A 15,705-nucleotide genomic window follows, 5' to 3' on the forward strand; every position below is an offset into this window, starting at 1 on the left:
CACTCGTCTGTTTATTTTTAAGGTTTTGCCAATGAATTTCTTTAGAATATGTTGATTCATGAATAGATAAAATTTAGGTTTAATTCTTCTGGTGTTATTAGTATTTTTATTAATCAAAATTAGAGTTTTAGTCTAGTGTATATGATCATATTAAATATAATTTTTTTATTAAAAATTAATTTTAATTGACAAATAATGTTAAAAATATTTTAAAAAGATATAATATATGTTTTGATTTTAATAAACCACTACACAATAACTTTTTATTAATAATGTTTTAATACATATCTAAAAACATAGATTAAGAAAGATAAAATATATATACTCGAACTTAAAATGTTAAGTTTGAACAATTTTTTAATAATTAATTCACGTATTTGATAATAGAATAATAAATATTTTATCTTTCATAATTTTTTAAACTTTTTAACATATATCCTTCGAGACATGAAAAAATTACTTTATTATAACTTATGTTAAAATATATTAAAATTATGAAAATAAATAATTTTTACATTTTTAATAAAATATTTTTATTTTTTTCTTTAATTAATATTCTTAAGACACCGACTAACCCTTTTTTTTTATATGTATATATTTAAGCCTCGACATTTTATTGTTGCATTAATTGCATCTTTCTATGTTTATTTTATTTTACTTGACTACTACTCAACTTACTAATTTTAAGTGAATAGCCAAAATTGTAAGAAGAATTAATTACTCAATAAGAAGCCTAGTTAGGGACCTATGATTGAGAAACATATATTGCCTTTCTCAGCATATGACTCGAATATTAGAAATTAAGGTTACTAGTTATCTATCAACTCAACTGATCATCATTAACTTCTCGAAAACAAATACGTTTAAATATAAAATATATAATGTATAAAATAAAGTTTAATTAAGCCACTTAATTTAGACTAAAAATAATGAACTTAGATAATCTACATGTGATCATACGGTCAAATCTAATTATCATCATTATATCAAGCAAAATTTGTAGAGTTTACTTTTAATATATCAATATTGTTGTGATCAAAAGATATGTTATCATTTCCTGTAACGAGTATTACAACTTTAAAACTTAAATAAGATATTAAACTTATTAAACAATATATCATATATAATTAAAATTAAATTGTCATTATATGATAATGCAAAACTTTATAGTACTTACATAACATTAAAATCAATTGGGTTTTACCACTGAGTCCCTGAATTAAAAACAAAATTAAACTTTTGATTAGAGGAAGTTTAGCGGGAACTTTTTGCTCATGTGAAGCACAATAATGTGGAAGCAATAAATTATTGAAGGAATGAGATTAGGCAAAATGAGAAGAAGTTCGAGAAGGAGATAATGAATGGATTAGAAGCGCTTTCAATGACCTAAATATAGCAAAACTGCTTTATAATGTCAATCACGTCTCTGAAATAACTTGAAAAGGCTCACAAAGAAAGGGAAAGAATACAAGTTTACGAGTCTCAACGGCAATTGAAGAAAAGCAACAAATCGATTAGAATACGGAACACTCCAATGGGTTTCTTTTCATCAACAGCTGAATTTGTCATCCATGGAATCTCCGTAATCGTAAAAAGGACACAAATAATGCGTAAAAAAAAGATCAAACAGAATCGACGGTGGAGATCGAAGGCTCTTTAATCGAAACCAATATTTCTGAAAATTAAAAAACCGAAATTCCAAATTCATGGGGCCCTCTTACTTAGGGTGGTGGTCCCCAATCTTTTAACCTCACCTCAACGAAACCGTATGGCTGTAACCGTACGCGTATAATTCAACAGTAGCAGAGTAACCGTAGCGTAGCAACGTTGCTTTCGCAGTACTTCAAATGGCTGAGAAGCAATCCCACAGACAGAATCACAGAACCGGAGAGAAATAGAGAGAGAGATAGATAGAGAGAGAGAGAGAGAGAGAGAGAGAGAAGAGATTGACCGCCATTGAAGCACTGCTTCTTATATCTAATTCGCAAGAAAATTCCCCAAACATATTCCCCATTATCCAATCTCGACCGTTTTCCTGAACCGAACGATCCGGTTCAACACTGTCACGGTTCAACACTGGTCAAATTAAGATAATTGGAGGTGTAACCGGTTCAATTGGATTTTCTCCTTTGTGTTTACTTCGCTCAATGGAGCAAACTACGGGAGGATTGCGCGGATCCGTTCACGACGGTATCACATTCGAGTCCATTCAATTCAACGAAGAAATCCAAGGAATCATGGCGCCGGCGCCGGCGCCGGAAAACGCCAGCTCATTCACCGCGCTGCTTGAGCTCCCGCCGACGCAGGCCGTCGAGCTCCTTCACGCGCCGGATTCCGACGCTCGGAAACCGCCTAGTTGCCACGTCGGCATGAATCAGAAACCCTATCTGCTCAACTCTTTCAGTGGCAATTTGACTTTCCCTTCCAACGCCGCCTTAATCGAACGCGCCGCCAAATTCTCCGTGTTCGCCGGCGATAACTCTCCGCCGCCGGGGGAGGCGCTCTTGGTCCCCGCCGGGTCCGGTTCGAATTTGGATAAGGTGAAGAACGAGCCGCAAGAGACTGATTCGAACCCCTGCTCGACTCAGGGGTGCGTTTCGGATCCCGCGGTTGAGAACAAGAATCAGAGGACCGCGAAGAGAAAAGAGAGAGAGAAGAAGGTAACGATAACGTTATCCTCCTCCCCAATTGCAACAGATCCGAGAGTTAGGGTTTCTGTGTTTTCCGTAGAATTCAAATGAACAAAACGCGACCTAATGGATTATTTTGGTGGAATTCAGGTGAAAGGGTCGTCGAAGAAGAGTAAGAGCGTCGCCGATGAGTCCTCCGGTGACGGCGAGAAGCTTCCTTACGTCCATGTTCGAGTTCGTCGAGGTCAAGCCACAGACAGCCATAGCTTGGCAGAAAGGGTAACCGCTTAATTAATCACTAATTAATTTATTTAATTCCGATCACTTTAGTGTGTTTATCGAAGTTTAATGTTTTTTTTTTATTTTCTAATATTTAATTGAGTTTCTGCTGTAGGCTAGGAGAGAGAAGATCAATGCTCGCATGAAGCTTTTGCAAGAGCTGGTCCCAGGCTGCGACAAGGTTGGTCTCTCTTTCTTGTGGTCTTAATCTTAAAACCTTAAATACTTGGTTACTGGAAATAATTAATCGTGCTTTATTCATTCTTTTGGATTATGCCATCCTTTTCCGTCTAATTTGTCTCCCAAAAGTGCAATTATATCTCTTGGTTACGGACTTTAATAACGGTTTTTGTCATTGTCACCTTTTCAACACCTTAAAAAAAAAGTGATTGCTTTTACATCAAGAGAAGTCACTGCCCACTGGCAACGAGTGTCAAACATGGTATTTTTGTAATTTCACCTTCTTTAGTTTTGCTTTTTTGGGGGGTTTCTTTTTGGTTACAAATCTTTTTCCAAAGGTTTGTTTAGTCATTTTAAACTGTGAAGATTTTCGCTGATATTGAATATAATATATAATAAACTTGTGAACAAATTGGTCACTTTCGGAAATTAGAATAATTTTAAATTTATTTGTTTTTAATTTTGGGGTCTTTTTTGTAACAATAGGAAGGACTTTTTGTACGTCTCGGCCCATATTCAATCTTGGAAGCTCATAAACTGGGTTCTAAGTGGGCTTTTATGCTCTCTAGCCCATATTTTAAGTCTTGAAGTTCATAAACTAAGCTCTAGGATGAGGGATTCTGTACCATCAACACCCAATAGAGCTTAGTTTAACATGCCTTGATGGATAATTCGAATATAACAAGCCTTAGACATAACTAATTCCTTGATGTACTTGACCCGTGCATGCCAGCTTCTAAATACTCTTTTCTTTGAGAAATTTTTAACACTTCATTTCTTCTATTCGGAAATTTAATTTCAAAAGAGAGTTCAATAATTTTTTAAAAATTTAATTTAAAAATTGATTTATAAATACTTTTCTGGAATTCAAATTTTCAATTGTATTAATTTTTTTAGAAATTAAATTCAGAAAATAATTTATAAAATATTTCTGAAATCTAATTTTAAAATTAATAATAAAATATCTAACGCAATGCGGCTTTTTTTTATATGAAAAAAAAGAAAAATTACCAAATTAGTGTTTTATAAAAATTACAAAAATATGAAAATTTTTAAAAAATTCAGTGACGATTTTGATAAAAAAAAATCACAGTAGAAAATCGTTAGTGATGTTTCTTTGTACTATATAATTTTTTTTTTAAAATCGTTATTGACGAGATTTAATTTTTTATATTTTTTTTAAAAACCGTCATAAACGATTTTGAATATTATATTTTTGTAATTTTTTTAAAATACCATATTTTAATGTATATAATTTTTAAATTTCATATATATAAAAATAAACCAAGCGATGCGAATAATTAAAAAAAGTATGAAAGGAAATTCCCTTCTTTGCACTTGCTTCTCGCAGTCTTTGGGTCTTCATTTTTATTTTTTTTTGTAAGTTTGTTGACATAAAAAAAAATTGCAAATTAGGTGCCTCGTCATTTCAACTGTACTCCTATTTAAGCTGATCGAGAAAGATGTTGAGGTAGACCCAAAAAAACAAGAAAGAAAAATGTTGAGGTATCTTTATCCTCGTATTTTCATAGACTAGCGTAGGTCGATAACTCTTAAGGCACAATTTCATGTGTGATCATCTAAAAGCCACATGAAGTTGTGCCTTCTTACAAATCACGCTTGACTGGACAATTTGGAGTTGGGACACGTGTTGTTACTAGGTAAGACTAAAAGGCGTGATTTTTTTTCCAATAATTTAATGCACAGCCTTTTAATGTGATCGATGGCTGATGTGCATAAAAAGAGAAAAATATTGGAGCTTTCACCACGTGATGGTACCCACTAGAAGGCTCAATTCCACGTGGCTTCTTACAAAAAAGCCACTTGTGCTTTTCGCCGTCACGTGGTGAATGTCCCAACACACTAAGGCAACTAAACTGAGTTTTACGATAATTATGAAAAAGAAAATTGTTTTGAAAGCTTTCTTCGGAACTTAATAGTTATGTTTTTAAACAAATTAACTCAAACATACAATTAGTGAAATAAACTGAATTTGCTTATATAAGCTTTCAATAGTCAGGAGTGGTGAGTAAACATGCATACTTTTGTAGTGCAGCTACCAATTAGCAGAGCCAACTGGCTTGGGACTTCTGTATAATCAAATTAATGTCGCCTAAACACTTTTTGTATAATAATGACGATGAATATGTGACCTCAACATAAACTAAATACATACCTCAACATTAATTCATCAAGAATCGGTTATAATATACGACATGTGCATTGATATAGAAAATTAAAGCTCAAGTGTTTATATCAACATCATATATTTCACAATACGCAGTTACTGAAATCATATTTACATATTTATATGTAAATTGCTCTCGATGTGATATTGGCAAATACAAAGGTAAGCAACAAAAACAATAACAATGATAAAAAAAATGTAATATATTTGGAACAGACATAACTATTTTTTTTTTATGGTATTAAATGAACAAATGCAACTAAGAAAATGATGGTATTAGGGGTATTAGGGTTTTAAACTAGAAAATAATCTTTTTTTTCTGCATTAATCGATTCAAAGATGCATTTTCATTTTAGCTCCATTTTTGTTGTATCTTCCAAAACTAAAATTTTGGGTTTGGTTTTAAATTGTGTTGTCACCAGTATGATGCAAACAAATAGAGATTGGTGAGCTTTGCTGCAATGCATGAAAATTTATCATGCATTTTCTCAATGATATTGAAGTACTATTTGAATATTTCTATTTATAGATGTTTCTGAATACGGGGGAAGAATAATCTGGTTGAAGTTTTGACCCAAAATGTATTCTCCTGTTGTGGCCCGATTACCATGTAATATGTTTCATCGCATTTGTATACAGGCTTGATCCGTAAATGAACCCTTGTTTTTGTTTGATACGGAAGCCTGAATCACATAATCACTCTATATGATTTTGTAGTGCATTTGGTTGGTGTTCATATTCTCAAAATAGCTAATGTAGGTCAAACATAGATGACATGAATTGGTTGTCTGTACAGATATCAGGAACGGCATTGGTTCTGGATGAAATAATCAATCATGTGCAATCTCTACAGCGTCAAGTGGAGGTCAGGTTCTCACATTGCAGACACTTTTCATAAAATATTTTTAGAATGAGCAGGCTATGCTTGTTAATTATTATTTATTTGGTTCTCAGTCAATGGATTATGCTTAGAAACGTTTGAAATAAAGGGCTTGATTTCCTTCCCAAACTCTTCCTAGTCTTCAAAGTTGATATTCAGTCCCCCAGAGCTAGAGTGGCATGCTGGAATAATTTGGCGGTCATTTAGAACAAATAAAGCATTGGTTGTCTAAACTGGTCCTATTATTTTGGACTATGTGGCTTGTAATCTACTTTAAAAATGTCTTTCCTAAAGGTTCTACACTTCTACCTGCTATTCTTTCCTCATATTGTGGACTTGAGACTAAAAGTTTCATACTTGTAGAGTTGGTCATTGGTTTGTCTAGTGATTATGCTCAATAGTTAACGATTTTCTTATACTATTATTTTGTCAACTTTCATCAATATGATTTTGGTCTCCCTGATTTATGCTCTGACTGTAGATCTTATCAATGAAACTGGCAGCAGTTAACCCAAGAATTGATTTCAGCCTTGACAGCTTATTGGCCACTGATGTAAGTTATAAATTAATCTAACTTACTCAATTTTATCTTCCGTTGAAAAAATAAAATTTTATCTATTTTTTACTGGGGGAGTAATTTAAAGACTGAACTTCTTTGGCTTAGCTAGAAAGCTATAGTAGAGTGATAACGTATGACCTCTCTTTCTGAAGCACATTCTGTTCTGTCGTCCTTGGTGCCACACCCTTTATGCATTATGTAGGTGAAATATGATTGATAAAAAATTCAAAACGTGCTATGGTCCTATGTAACTTGTCTTTGCTTAATTCATAGCTGTACGAAACTGAAATAGTACATGTGGAAAGAGATGCTTGTAAACAGGTGGTTTATGGAATTGAAAATGAGTGTTTGCATGACTTCAGCTAGAGGTGGAGTTGGGGTGTGTGATGTTGATGAAGTACAATGCTTTATATTACCACAAGAACTGCTGAGAAAATCTCCTCTGTAACTTACAGGGGGCATCTCTAATGGACAGTAACTTACCTAGCATGGTTACACCTCCCATGTGGCCAGAAATCCCACTCAATGGTAACCGACAGCATTATCAACAACAGTGGCAATTCGACACATTTCACCAACCACTATGGGCGAGAGAAGACGACAACCATAATTTCATGACTCCAGAAAACTCACTTTTAAGTTATGACTCGTCGGCAAACTCAGGTAAATCAGAATCTTAGCTTCTATTGTCTACTCTCACTAACTATATTTAGCAGAAAATTTTCCGAAGTCCCTCGAATCATAATTGATACTGCCGTTGATAATGGTCGTAATAAGCAGGTGGGGATTAGAATTGTTTTCGGTATTTTGATGGGATATTGTCATAACGGAAATCATATGGGAATCTTGGATGGATGCTCACTCATAAGTAATAAATGGAGGATTCCAGTCTGTTAATTGAAGTTACATATTGGTGGAAAGGAATTAATTCAAATACTAATTACAGAAGTAAAGAGATTACGTTTCAAAGTTTTTTATTTATCGGAAGAAAAATTAAAGGTATTTAAATTCAATTTAAATTTTGTTACAGCATCTCTGCACTCAAATCAATTGAAGATGGAACTGTGAAAGCGTACAGAAGTCGAACCAGTAGCTATCAGCCCAGTAGTGTATATATCAAATATAGTATTCGCAGCTAGCAGTGATTTGAGCGGTCTCAACATTTAGCAGGGTTTCCATGTCTTCTATTTGTCAGAGTCAGTTGGAAACCTGTATTTTCTTCGACCAGAAAGGTAGAAGAATTGGTATGCTATCCTTATATAATATTATTATTACTATGTATACTAACTATAGGGGTCATTCAATCCATGAGGTGATTGATTTAAGATTGTAAAATCATAGAACGGACTGTTACTGAACTATCATGGGAGTGAGTTACTTTTTTTATTGAATGCTACTTAGATGATTGGCTTTTTATGAGGATTTTTCTAAACATGATACTTCAATTCTGAATTACACGCAGTGTTTCTTTCTTCTGTCTTTTTTCTTTTCCCATTCAAATCATAAAAGCATGAAGTCCCATGTTTATCGTTGATCCCTGTGCTGAGCAGCCGGTCTATATTGTTATCTTGCACTGAGATCCCTTTTCGACTTTCATTGCTTTATTCGGTAGACTAAAGAAACATTTTAATTGCAAAATAGACGGAGTAATGAAGCAGTGGAGGTAAATAGGAATTTCAATTAGAAACAGAAGTACCTTGAAGAACTCCTACATTCTGTATACATGAAAGTGTAACTATGCAAATGATATGGCAAAAATTGTTTCACAAAATATTTAGCATTATGCTCCAAGGTAAAACGCAAGAATTTAGCTCAATTGAGTAGGCAATCTTCTAAATATTGCAAAAATCTATACTACCAATTCCAAGCAGACTGAGTAATAGGAGAACGGATGATTTCGGGTTTCTCAACTACTAAAGCACAAGAAAAAGATATCAGGGGAAATTGACGGTAAATCACTTTCTCAAATGCAGCTGGTGATTAGTGACCATCATATCATCATGTATTAGAGGCCGATTTTGGATGGTATCATTGATTTCCAAAAAGAGCCAAGAATGATAAAATGACAACTAATATTCATTTTTGGTATCACATAGCATAGACCACATCTTGCAATCAAGCAATGTGATGCAGTATAATATTGCAATTGTCTTGGTTAGGCAACGCCTGTTTTTGAAGTATTGGATTATACTTGACACAAACAGATATTTTGGCTAACGTTTCAACGTAAAGACCAGTAACTCGGTATTTGTGCATGCATTACTAAAGCACGCGCTATCCTAGACTTGGCCAAACATTAACTATACAGCGGTACTTCTTTTTTCGGAGCAGAGGTTCAAGAACATGGCTTAGGGTCACTTGAATGTAATCAAGTGGAGTGTGGTTAAGGGAAAGAAAATTCAATTAGAAATAGTAAGTTTATATAATGAACAGAATCTGTCTTGTGAGAAATGGGTTTTGGTGGTGTTTTGGAGAATACCTCAACTGCATAAACAGGAACTAGGACCAAAGTTATCGTCTATTAAAAGTTGAAATCATTGTAAAATGATCTTAGCTTGCATTGCGGTGAATAATATGTCCTTTCAATTTTATTGTATTGACATCCAAAGCTGAATAAAATGATTGGCATAACCTTCCTAGTCTCATCTGATATAGATGTTGATCAATCTTTTGATGCCTGAGTTGAACATAAATAAATTGCTGAAATTAGTTTGCAGCTTGGATTTTGCTAGTTTCATCGACATCAAAGAAATGATTAATTTGAGTGTGTAGTCAATTTTTTTTCTGCTTGTTTTAACCATCCATTTGTTGAAATCCATTTACAGCTATGATATTCCTCGCGCCAACTTCCCATTATGTGATGTGACACCCAGGTACCTTATAGAGTAGTGCAAGACCTGCTAGAAAAATTTAGCTTGAAACTGGTCTTTAGTTGCATGTATATTGAGCCACTTTGATCTAGTTTAAATCAGTTCAGAACTGGTTAGAAACCAGTTTTAAATCAATTAGTCAAACCAGTTTACAACTGATTTAGACCATTTTGCTTAAAAAATTAGCTCAGAATCAATTTTTAAAATGAAACCAATTTCCAAAAAATAAAAACTATTTTGGTTTTGTAACCAAACCTAACTGAATTTGGTTTTCTAACAAACTAATATTACTGATTTGTTACTGTCTGATTTTTTATCCGAAACCAAATCATGCATGCCCGTGATATACCATCAACACCGTGAACCAATCCCCACCTTTGATAGGATCCATATTCACTCCATCAACAACGAAAGAACATGTGTGTCTTTACTGAGGCCACAAGACTCACATGCTCTTTTGTTGTATCACATATTAAGATCAAGACATGCTGTTCCACCTTCACAACCATGCTAGTAGCACCCTCTTGAGCACCAATCCTTTGACTACCAATTTGAAAACATACAAATGAGAATAGTAGTTCTTTTACAAAGCACTATAACATAGGCAAAATTGAATATAGGAAAATTTCTGCAGAGAAAAATCTCAAGTATTACTAGTACAGAGGTTGATGAGAAAATTATTTCTTAAATATGCAAAATAAAATTAAAAAAATCCAGCAACGATGCAGAATGAAAACTCCGCTTTGATGCCCAGAGATTTCCTTCCCTTCTCAGCTGCAAAAAGTGTAGGGGTTAAAAGCTAAAACCTTTTGAAAACTAATATCATATCACAACCTTTTGAAAGCTAATATCATATCACAGCTTCTGTAGTAAACAAAGACAGATAACAAACACAAGTTGTTGAATTGAGGAATAGTTGTGTACTGAATAAGGGGAAGAACAAAATGCTTTGAAATTTGCTGTCTCATTTAGCAGGCCAAATGTCCACCAACATTTTTATCAAGACTAGCGTATAGCCTTGCAGTAGAATTTTTAAGATGGATTTGTATCATTAATAGATTTTTGATTAAATGGATGTTGTTCTTCATACTTAGGAACATTTTTCAGCATTTGACAATCCATTTAGATATTTTCGCAAATCACCTCTAATAGCTAATGAATTATCATTTTTACAGCAATGATCAAATGTAAGTGAAAAAATCGAGTTGTGTGGAGGATTAATTAATACTTTATACGGAGAATCATCTAAGAGTAATGTGTTGGATTGATTGTATTATCCCTTGTCCCATGGAAGATTAGGATCGTAACACTCCCAAATTTTCCTAAGATCCTTAAAAGCCAGTGGCTTTTTTCATTTTCGTTGGTCTTGAAATTAGTGGTAGTACAGTAAGAACCATCCAAGCAAAAAGACAACTTTTGCTTCATGTTCGACATCAAATATTCAATGACCTGAGTGATGATGGTAGTACGAGTCCACTTTCTAACTTCTATGTTCAAATTATTATTGATTTTTTTTTATCTTTTATTAAAGTTTTTTTTATACTGATAGGTTCAAAAATCATCTCATATATGGACTCGAGGGTTCATCTAGAAAAAGTATAGAAAGTTCAAATAAAAAAATAGTTGATAAATTTTGTATTTTGTATCTTCGATCTCCTCAGGTTCAAGTTCTTAACCTTTTTTTTTATCTATTTTTTCAAAATTTATATGAAGTTGTATCTTGATAATATTTATTCTTAGTTCATCTTGAATTTTGTAAGTTGTTTCAGGTGCAGCCAATTGACGTGCAAGCCTGCAGGTGAGGTAGTGGGGTAGGAGTCAGAGGAGGCAATTGATGACACAGCGGGGGTAGTAGTAGAGGAGGTGGCGGCGGCGACAGATGTAGTGAGGGATGAGCCAGAGGAGGTGGCAGCGAATGTAGTGAGGGAGGAGCTAGAGGAGGAGGAGTCACCTCAATCCCGCAAAAGCCTACGTTTAAGGAAGGACAATATGATAGAAAAATTTAGGGAAGAAGATGAACTAGGAGTATGAAGACTCGAAGAATATGAGAAAATAGGGAACCTTTGAGGAAGAAAGGGATTTGAGACAATGTTATTGAATCAGAATTTTGAGAGATTACAAGAAGATTACAATTCACAAGCTAAACTACAAAAATGAGGCTTATTTGCCATTTATAGCCACTAATTAACTTGGCAGTTTGCAACTACTTCCCCAATAGTGGAATAACTACCAGAACTAGCTACTGATCCCACCCTTATTACACGTGGCATTTTAATGAAAATTTACAGAAAAAGTATCAACTAAAACAGATCGTATTAATTCATCCCCCATCAGAAAATCCTTGTCCTCAAGGATGTGATGTGAAACACAAACCCCTCTCCCACATAAGTCTTAGCCATAAGGCTTGAAATGAGGGTACCTTTATAGCATATCATAATCAAACTCCTATGTGGCATCTTTTGCTAATTGATGTTTCCACTTTACTAGGACTTTTGTAGCTGCTTGGCCAAATCTCCTTATTGTTATTCTGTCAAGAATTAACTTGGGTTTCTTCATCAAAATAAGATCTTCATTATCATGCGGAATAGTACTAGAATTGAACTCACTTCCCACATGCTTCCTTAATTGAAACACATAAAAGACATTATGGATTCTGGAATTAGGAGATAACTGAATCCTATAAGCAATAGCTCCAACCCTCTCCAAAATCGTGAAAGGTCCAAATTACTTAAGAGCATGTTTTGTATTACTCCTATTAGCAACAGACACTTGCTTGTAGGGGTGCAACTTCACATAGACTAGATCACCCACACTGAACTGTTGATCAGTATCATGTGATCTTGAGCCTTTCTCAAATGAAACTTTAACAGCTTCATCATTTCCTCTTGTTTACTTAAACATATGTCCATTAATTCCACATTTGATTCACCTGAAAGGTAAGGAAGGTAAGCAGGTGGAGGTTGACCATAAACAACCTTATAAGGACTGGTCTAAATAGAGCTATGGAAGGAAGTATTGTACCACCATTCAGCAAGTGATAACCATTTGGACTAGTGGTGAGGATTATCAGCACATACACATCTCAAATAGGTTTCAAGACACCTATTAACTACCTCATTTTGACCATTTGTTTGAGGATGTTAAGCTAAGGATAATTGCAATTGAACACCTTGTAGAGCCCATGAATTCTTGCCAAAATTGGCTGACAACAATAGGGTTTGGAAATGTTATCCAAGAACAACTAAGCCACATCTTTAGCAATGTAAGGATAAGTCATACTCATGAAGTGAACAGCTTTGCTTAGTCTATTAACAACTACAAAAATAACCTACTTACCAAAGGACAAAGGTAAGCCCTCTATGAAGTCCATGGTTAGTTGTTGTCATACCATACCAGGAAGTGGAAAAGGTTAAAGTAGACCAGGTGATGCTACTGCCTCAAGTTTACATTGTTGACATGTGCTACACTGCTGAACATATTTTTGCATATCCTTGGTCATTCTTTTCTAAAAGATCACCCTTTTCATTCTCTGCAAGGTGACATGAATACCAGAATGTCCACCTGCTGTAGAAGCATGGAACCAATGCAGTAAATCCTTTCTTAAGTCCAAGTTTTTACCAATGACCAACCTGCCTTTTCTCCTAAGTTCTGACCGTTGCCAAGAGTAATGCTTATGAGTAGAAGAATCTTGATCAAGCTCTTGAACCAACCTTTGCAAATCTGTATCAGTATCCCAAGAAAGTCAGATTCTTTGCAACAAGTCAGATTCAAGTGTATGGATAGTAAGAGCTTACAATTCAGAATTTTCTATCTTGGACAATGCAACAACTGTTGTATTCTCTTTACCTTGCTTGTATTCAATGGAAAAATCAAATTCCATGAGTTTCACCAACCACTTTTGCTAAAAAGTAGTAGTGAGTCTTTGGTCCAGTATAAACTTCAAGCTGCAATGATCAGTTTTATTAGTAAAATGCTTATTGAGCAAATAATATCTCTATTTCTGCACAAAGAACACTACTGCCATCAACTCTTTTTCATATGTGGAAAGGGCCTACTGATGTTGGTTAAGTCTTCTTCTGATATAGGCCACAAGATGATTGTCCTGCATCAATATTGCACCAATACCTAAACCAAAAGCATCCACCTCAACAATGAAAGGTTTGTCAAAATTTGGTAAGGCCAAAACAGGAGCCTGTACTAACTCTCACCTTAATTGATGAAAAGCAGTTTTAGCATTCTTAGTCCATACAAAATAGTCCTTTTTAAGCATGTCAGTCAATGGCCTAGCAATTCAACCATAGTGCTTAATAAATCTTCTATAATATCCAGCAAGTCCTAAAAAACTCTTAACTGCTTAAGATTATGAGGTAAGGGCCATTGTTGCACAGCAGTTATCTTGCTTAGGTCAGTAGAAACACCATCTTAAGAAATAAGATGACCTAGGCACTCAACCTTAGGCACATCAAAATAGCATTTAGACAACTTAGCAAATAAGCAATTGCTTCTCATAGTGGTCAAGACCTATTTCAAATGAAAAAGATTCATGTCTTTTTGCTTCTCATAGTAGTCAAGACCTGTTTCAAATGAAAAAGATTCATGTCTAAGCCTTCAATGTAGACTAGAATGTCATAAAAAAAAAAGACAAGTAGAAACTTCCTCAGGTATTCTTTGAAAACCTCATTCATTAATCCTTGAAAGGTGGTAGGGACATTAGTGAGCCCAAATGGCATCACTAAATATTCAAAGTGACTTCCATGTGTCTGGAATGCAGTTTTATGTATGTCAATAGGATCTATTCGCACTTAGTTATAACAAGTTAACATGATCCTTATATTGTGGTGAGGGATTTTCTCAGCTAAATTGTTTCAGATTTAACTAAAATTACATTCTTGAAATTAATTCATCAAACTAAGATAATCAAATAAATTCAAAAGATACATTATTGTATAAGTAAAAACAATTTAGATGACAATTTAAACCATCATTTTAGTTGAAAATGAACAATAATTTATCAACATAAGGTAATCAAATAAATTGAAAAGATGCATTACTAAAAAAATTTTGCTATGGTTCCTACAAAATTTTTCATTCCTAATTCCTATCACTATATTCTTATTCTTATCTGGCATTATTTTGTAGGTCAAAATGGAGAGCTTTCGACTTCTTTACAAAGGAGTCATTGATAATTTTGAGTTAATACACCAAATTTATTTCCCGGTTTCGAACAAGTATAAGAATCTTTCCCCTCAAAGGTCCCAGATCATTTGCTTCTCATTCTCATGTTTCATCTTTTCTAACTGAAACTTCAAGCCACTTGATAATGGCAATTTCACTACAATCTATCACTTTGAAAAGGTTGGTAGGACTGTGCTTAGACAGACTGAAGACAATTTTCAGTGTCGAGACTTTATGTGATAACCATATCACAGCAGCATCAATTCTGTTCAACACTGAGCATTCTCGTACTATTTTCTTGGAACAAAATTTTGAATGTGGCAATGAAACTAATTTTTTTCCTTCAGCATAAAAATATTTTTGTAAGTTAGTTGTCAAAAAGATTTTTTAGGTCCCAACAGTGTATGATAAATACTATCAAAGCCCAATACTGCAGAGAAAATTAAATAAAGTACTGTAGACACAAAGTATGGAAATGTGTCTATAACTCCCCAGGACCTACCACTAACATTGGGGTTCTTGGGTACGAAATAAGCCACTTCAAATAGGTTATTACTCCAGCCCAGAATAATATAAATCCAACATGCAGAGAGAGAGAGAGAGAGGAGGGTACCTACTGTGAGTTGATCCTATTTTGCTATCTCTGAAAAAGCACTTCTGGGACCACGCCTTTCTCGATGCAACTGTCAAGTAAAAGATGCACTAAAACAGGATTGGAATCAAGGAGTGAAAGAACTAAGTGGTTTGTGATTGTGTTAGAATTTGCACTTATTTATATCTATTTAGTGATCAGTCTGTTAGTATCTTTGATCTCCCTCAGTTTTCCTTTTCCCTTTCCTTCCAATAGTTTGACCTATTTAAAAAAATTGTTGGCCTACGAATGTGGTTATGATCCTTTCAGTGATGCCAAAAGTCATTAGCGGAGGAGGATAGAAGGAAAGAGA

The 15,705-nt window shown here is 34.3% G+C and overlaps 1 protein-coding gene across 4 annotated transcripts; it reads left to right on the top strand.

Moving 5' to 3' along the window:
• Positions 1 to 1,818: 1,818 nt before the first annotated feature.
• Positions 1,819 to 8,130, top strand: LOC113861387 (transcription factor bHLH48-like). Of its 4 annotated transcripts, XM_027494178.1 has the most exons (8): positions 1,861 to 2,660; positions 2,781 to 2,909; positions 3,025 to 3,090; positions 6,074 to 6,142; positions 6,639 to 6,710; positions 7,172 to 7,379; positions 7,497 to 7,664; positions 7,747 to 8,130. In XM_027494178.1, the coding sequence occupies exons 1-7, from the start codon at positions 2,148 to 2,150 to the stop codon at positions 7,505 to 7,507; spliced, it is 1,068 nt and encodes a 355-aa protein (XP_027349979.1). In that variant the 5' UTR covers positions 1,861 to 2,147; the 3' UTR covers positions 7,508 to 7,664; positions 7,747 to 8,130. The 4 variants fall into 4 exon arrangements, with proteins under 4 accessions (XP_027349978.1, XP_027349979.1, XP_027349980.1 ...); XM_027494177.1 differs by lacking the exon at positions 7,497 to 7,664 and having other exon boundaries at positions 1,819 to 2,660; XM_027494179.1 differs by lacking the exon at positions 7,497 to 7,664 and having other exon boundaries at positions 7,230 to 7,379.
• The last annotated feature ends 7,575 nt before the right edge of the window (positions 8,131 to 15,705 follow it).

Source organism: Abrus precatorius, unplaced genomic scaffold (genome assembly GCF_003935025.1).
Source record: "Abrus precatorius isolate BTA unplaced genomic scaffold, Abrus_2018 Scaffold3, whole genome shotgun sequence".
Classification (NCBI taxonomy): Eukaryota; Viridiplantae; Streptophyta; class Magnoliopsida; order Fabales; family Fabaceae; genus Abrus; species Abrus precatorius.

Bases quoted from the DNA above. Each gene is read 5' to 3' on its own strand.
- LOC113861387 (XM_027494177.1), top strand. From the start codon at position 2,148: ATGGAGCAAACTACGGGAGGATTGCGCGGATCCGTTCACGACGGTATC. The intron at 2,910-3,024 runs GTAACCGCTTAA...TTTCTGCTGTAG, and splicing joins GCCATAGCTTGGCAGAAAGG to GCTAGGAGAGAGAAGATCAA. The intron at 6,143-6,638 runs GTCAGGTTCTCA...CTCTGACTGTAG, and splicing joins CTCTACAGCGTCAAGTGGAG to ATCTTATCAATGAAACTGGC.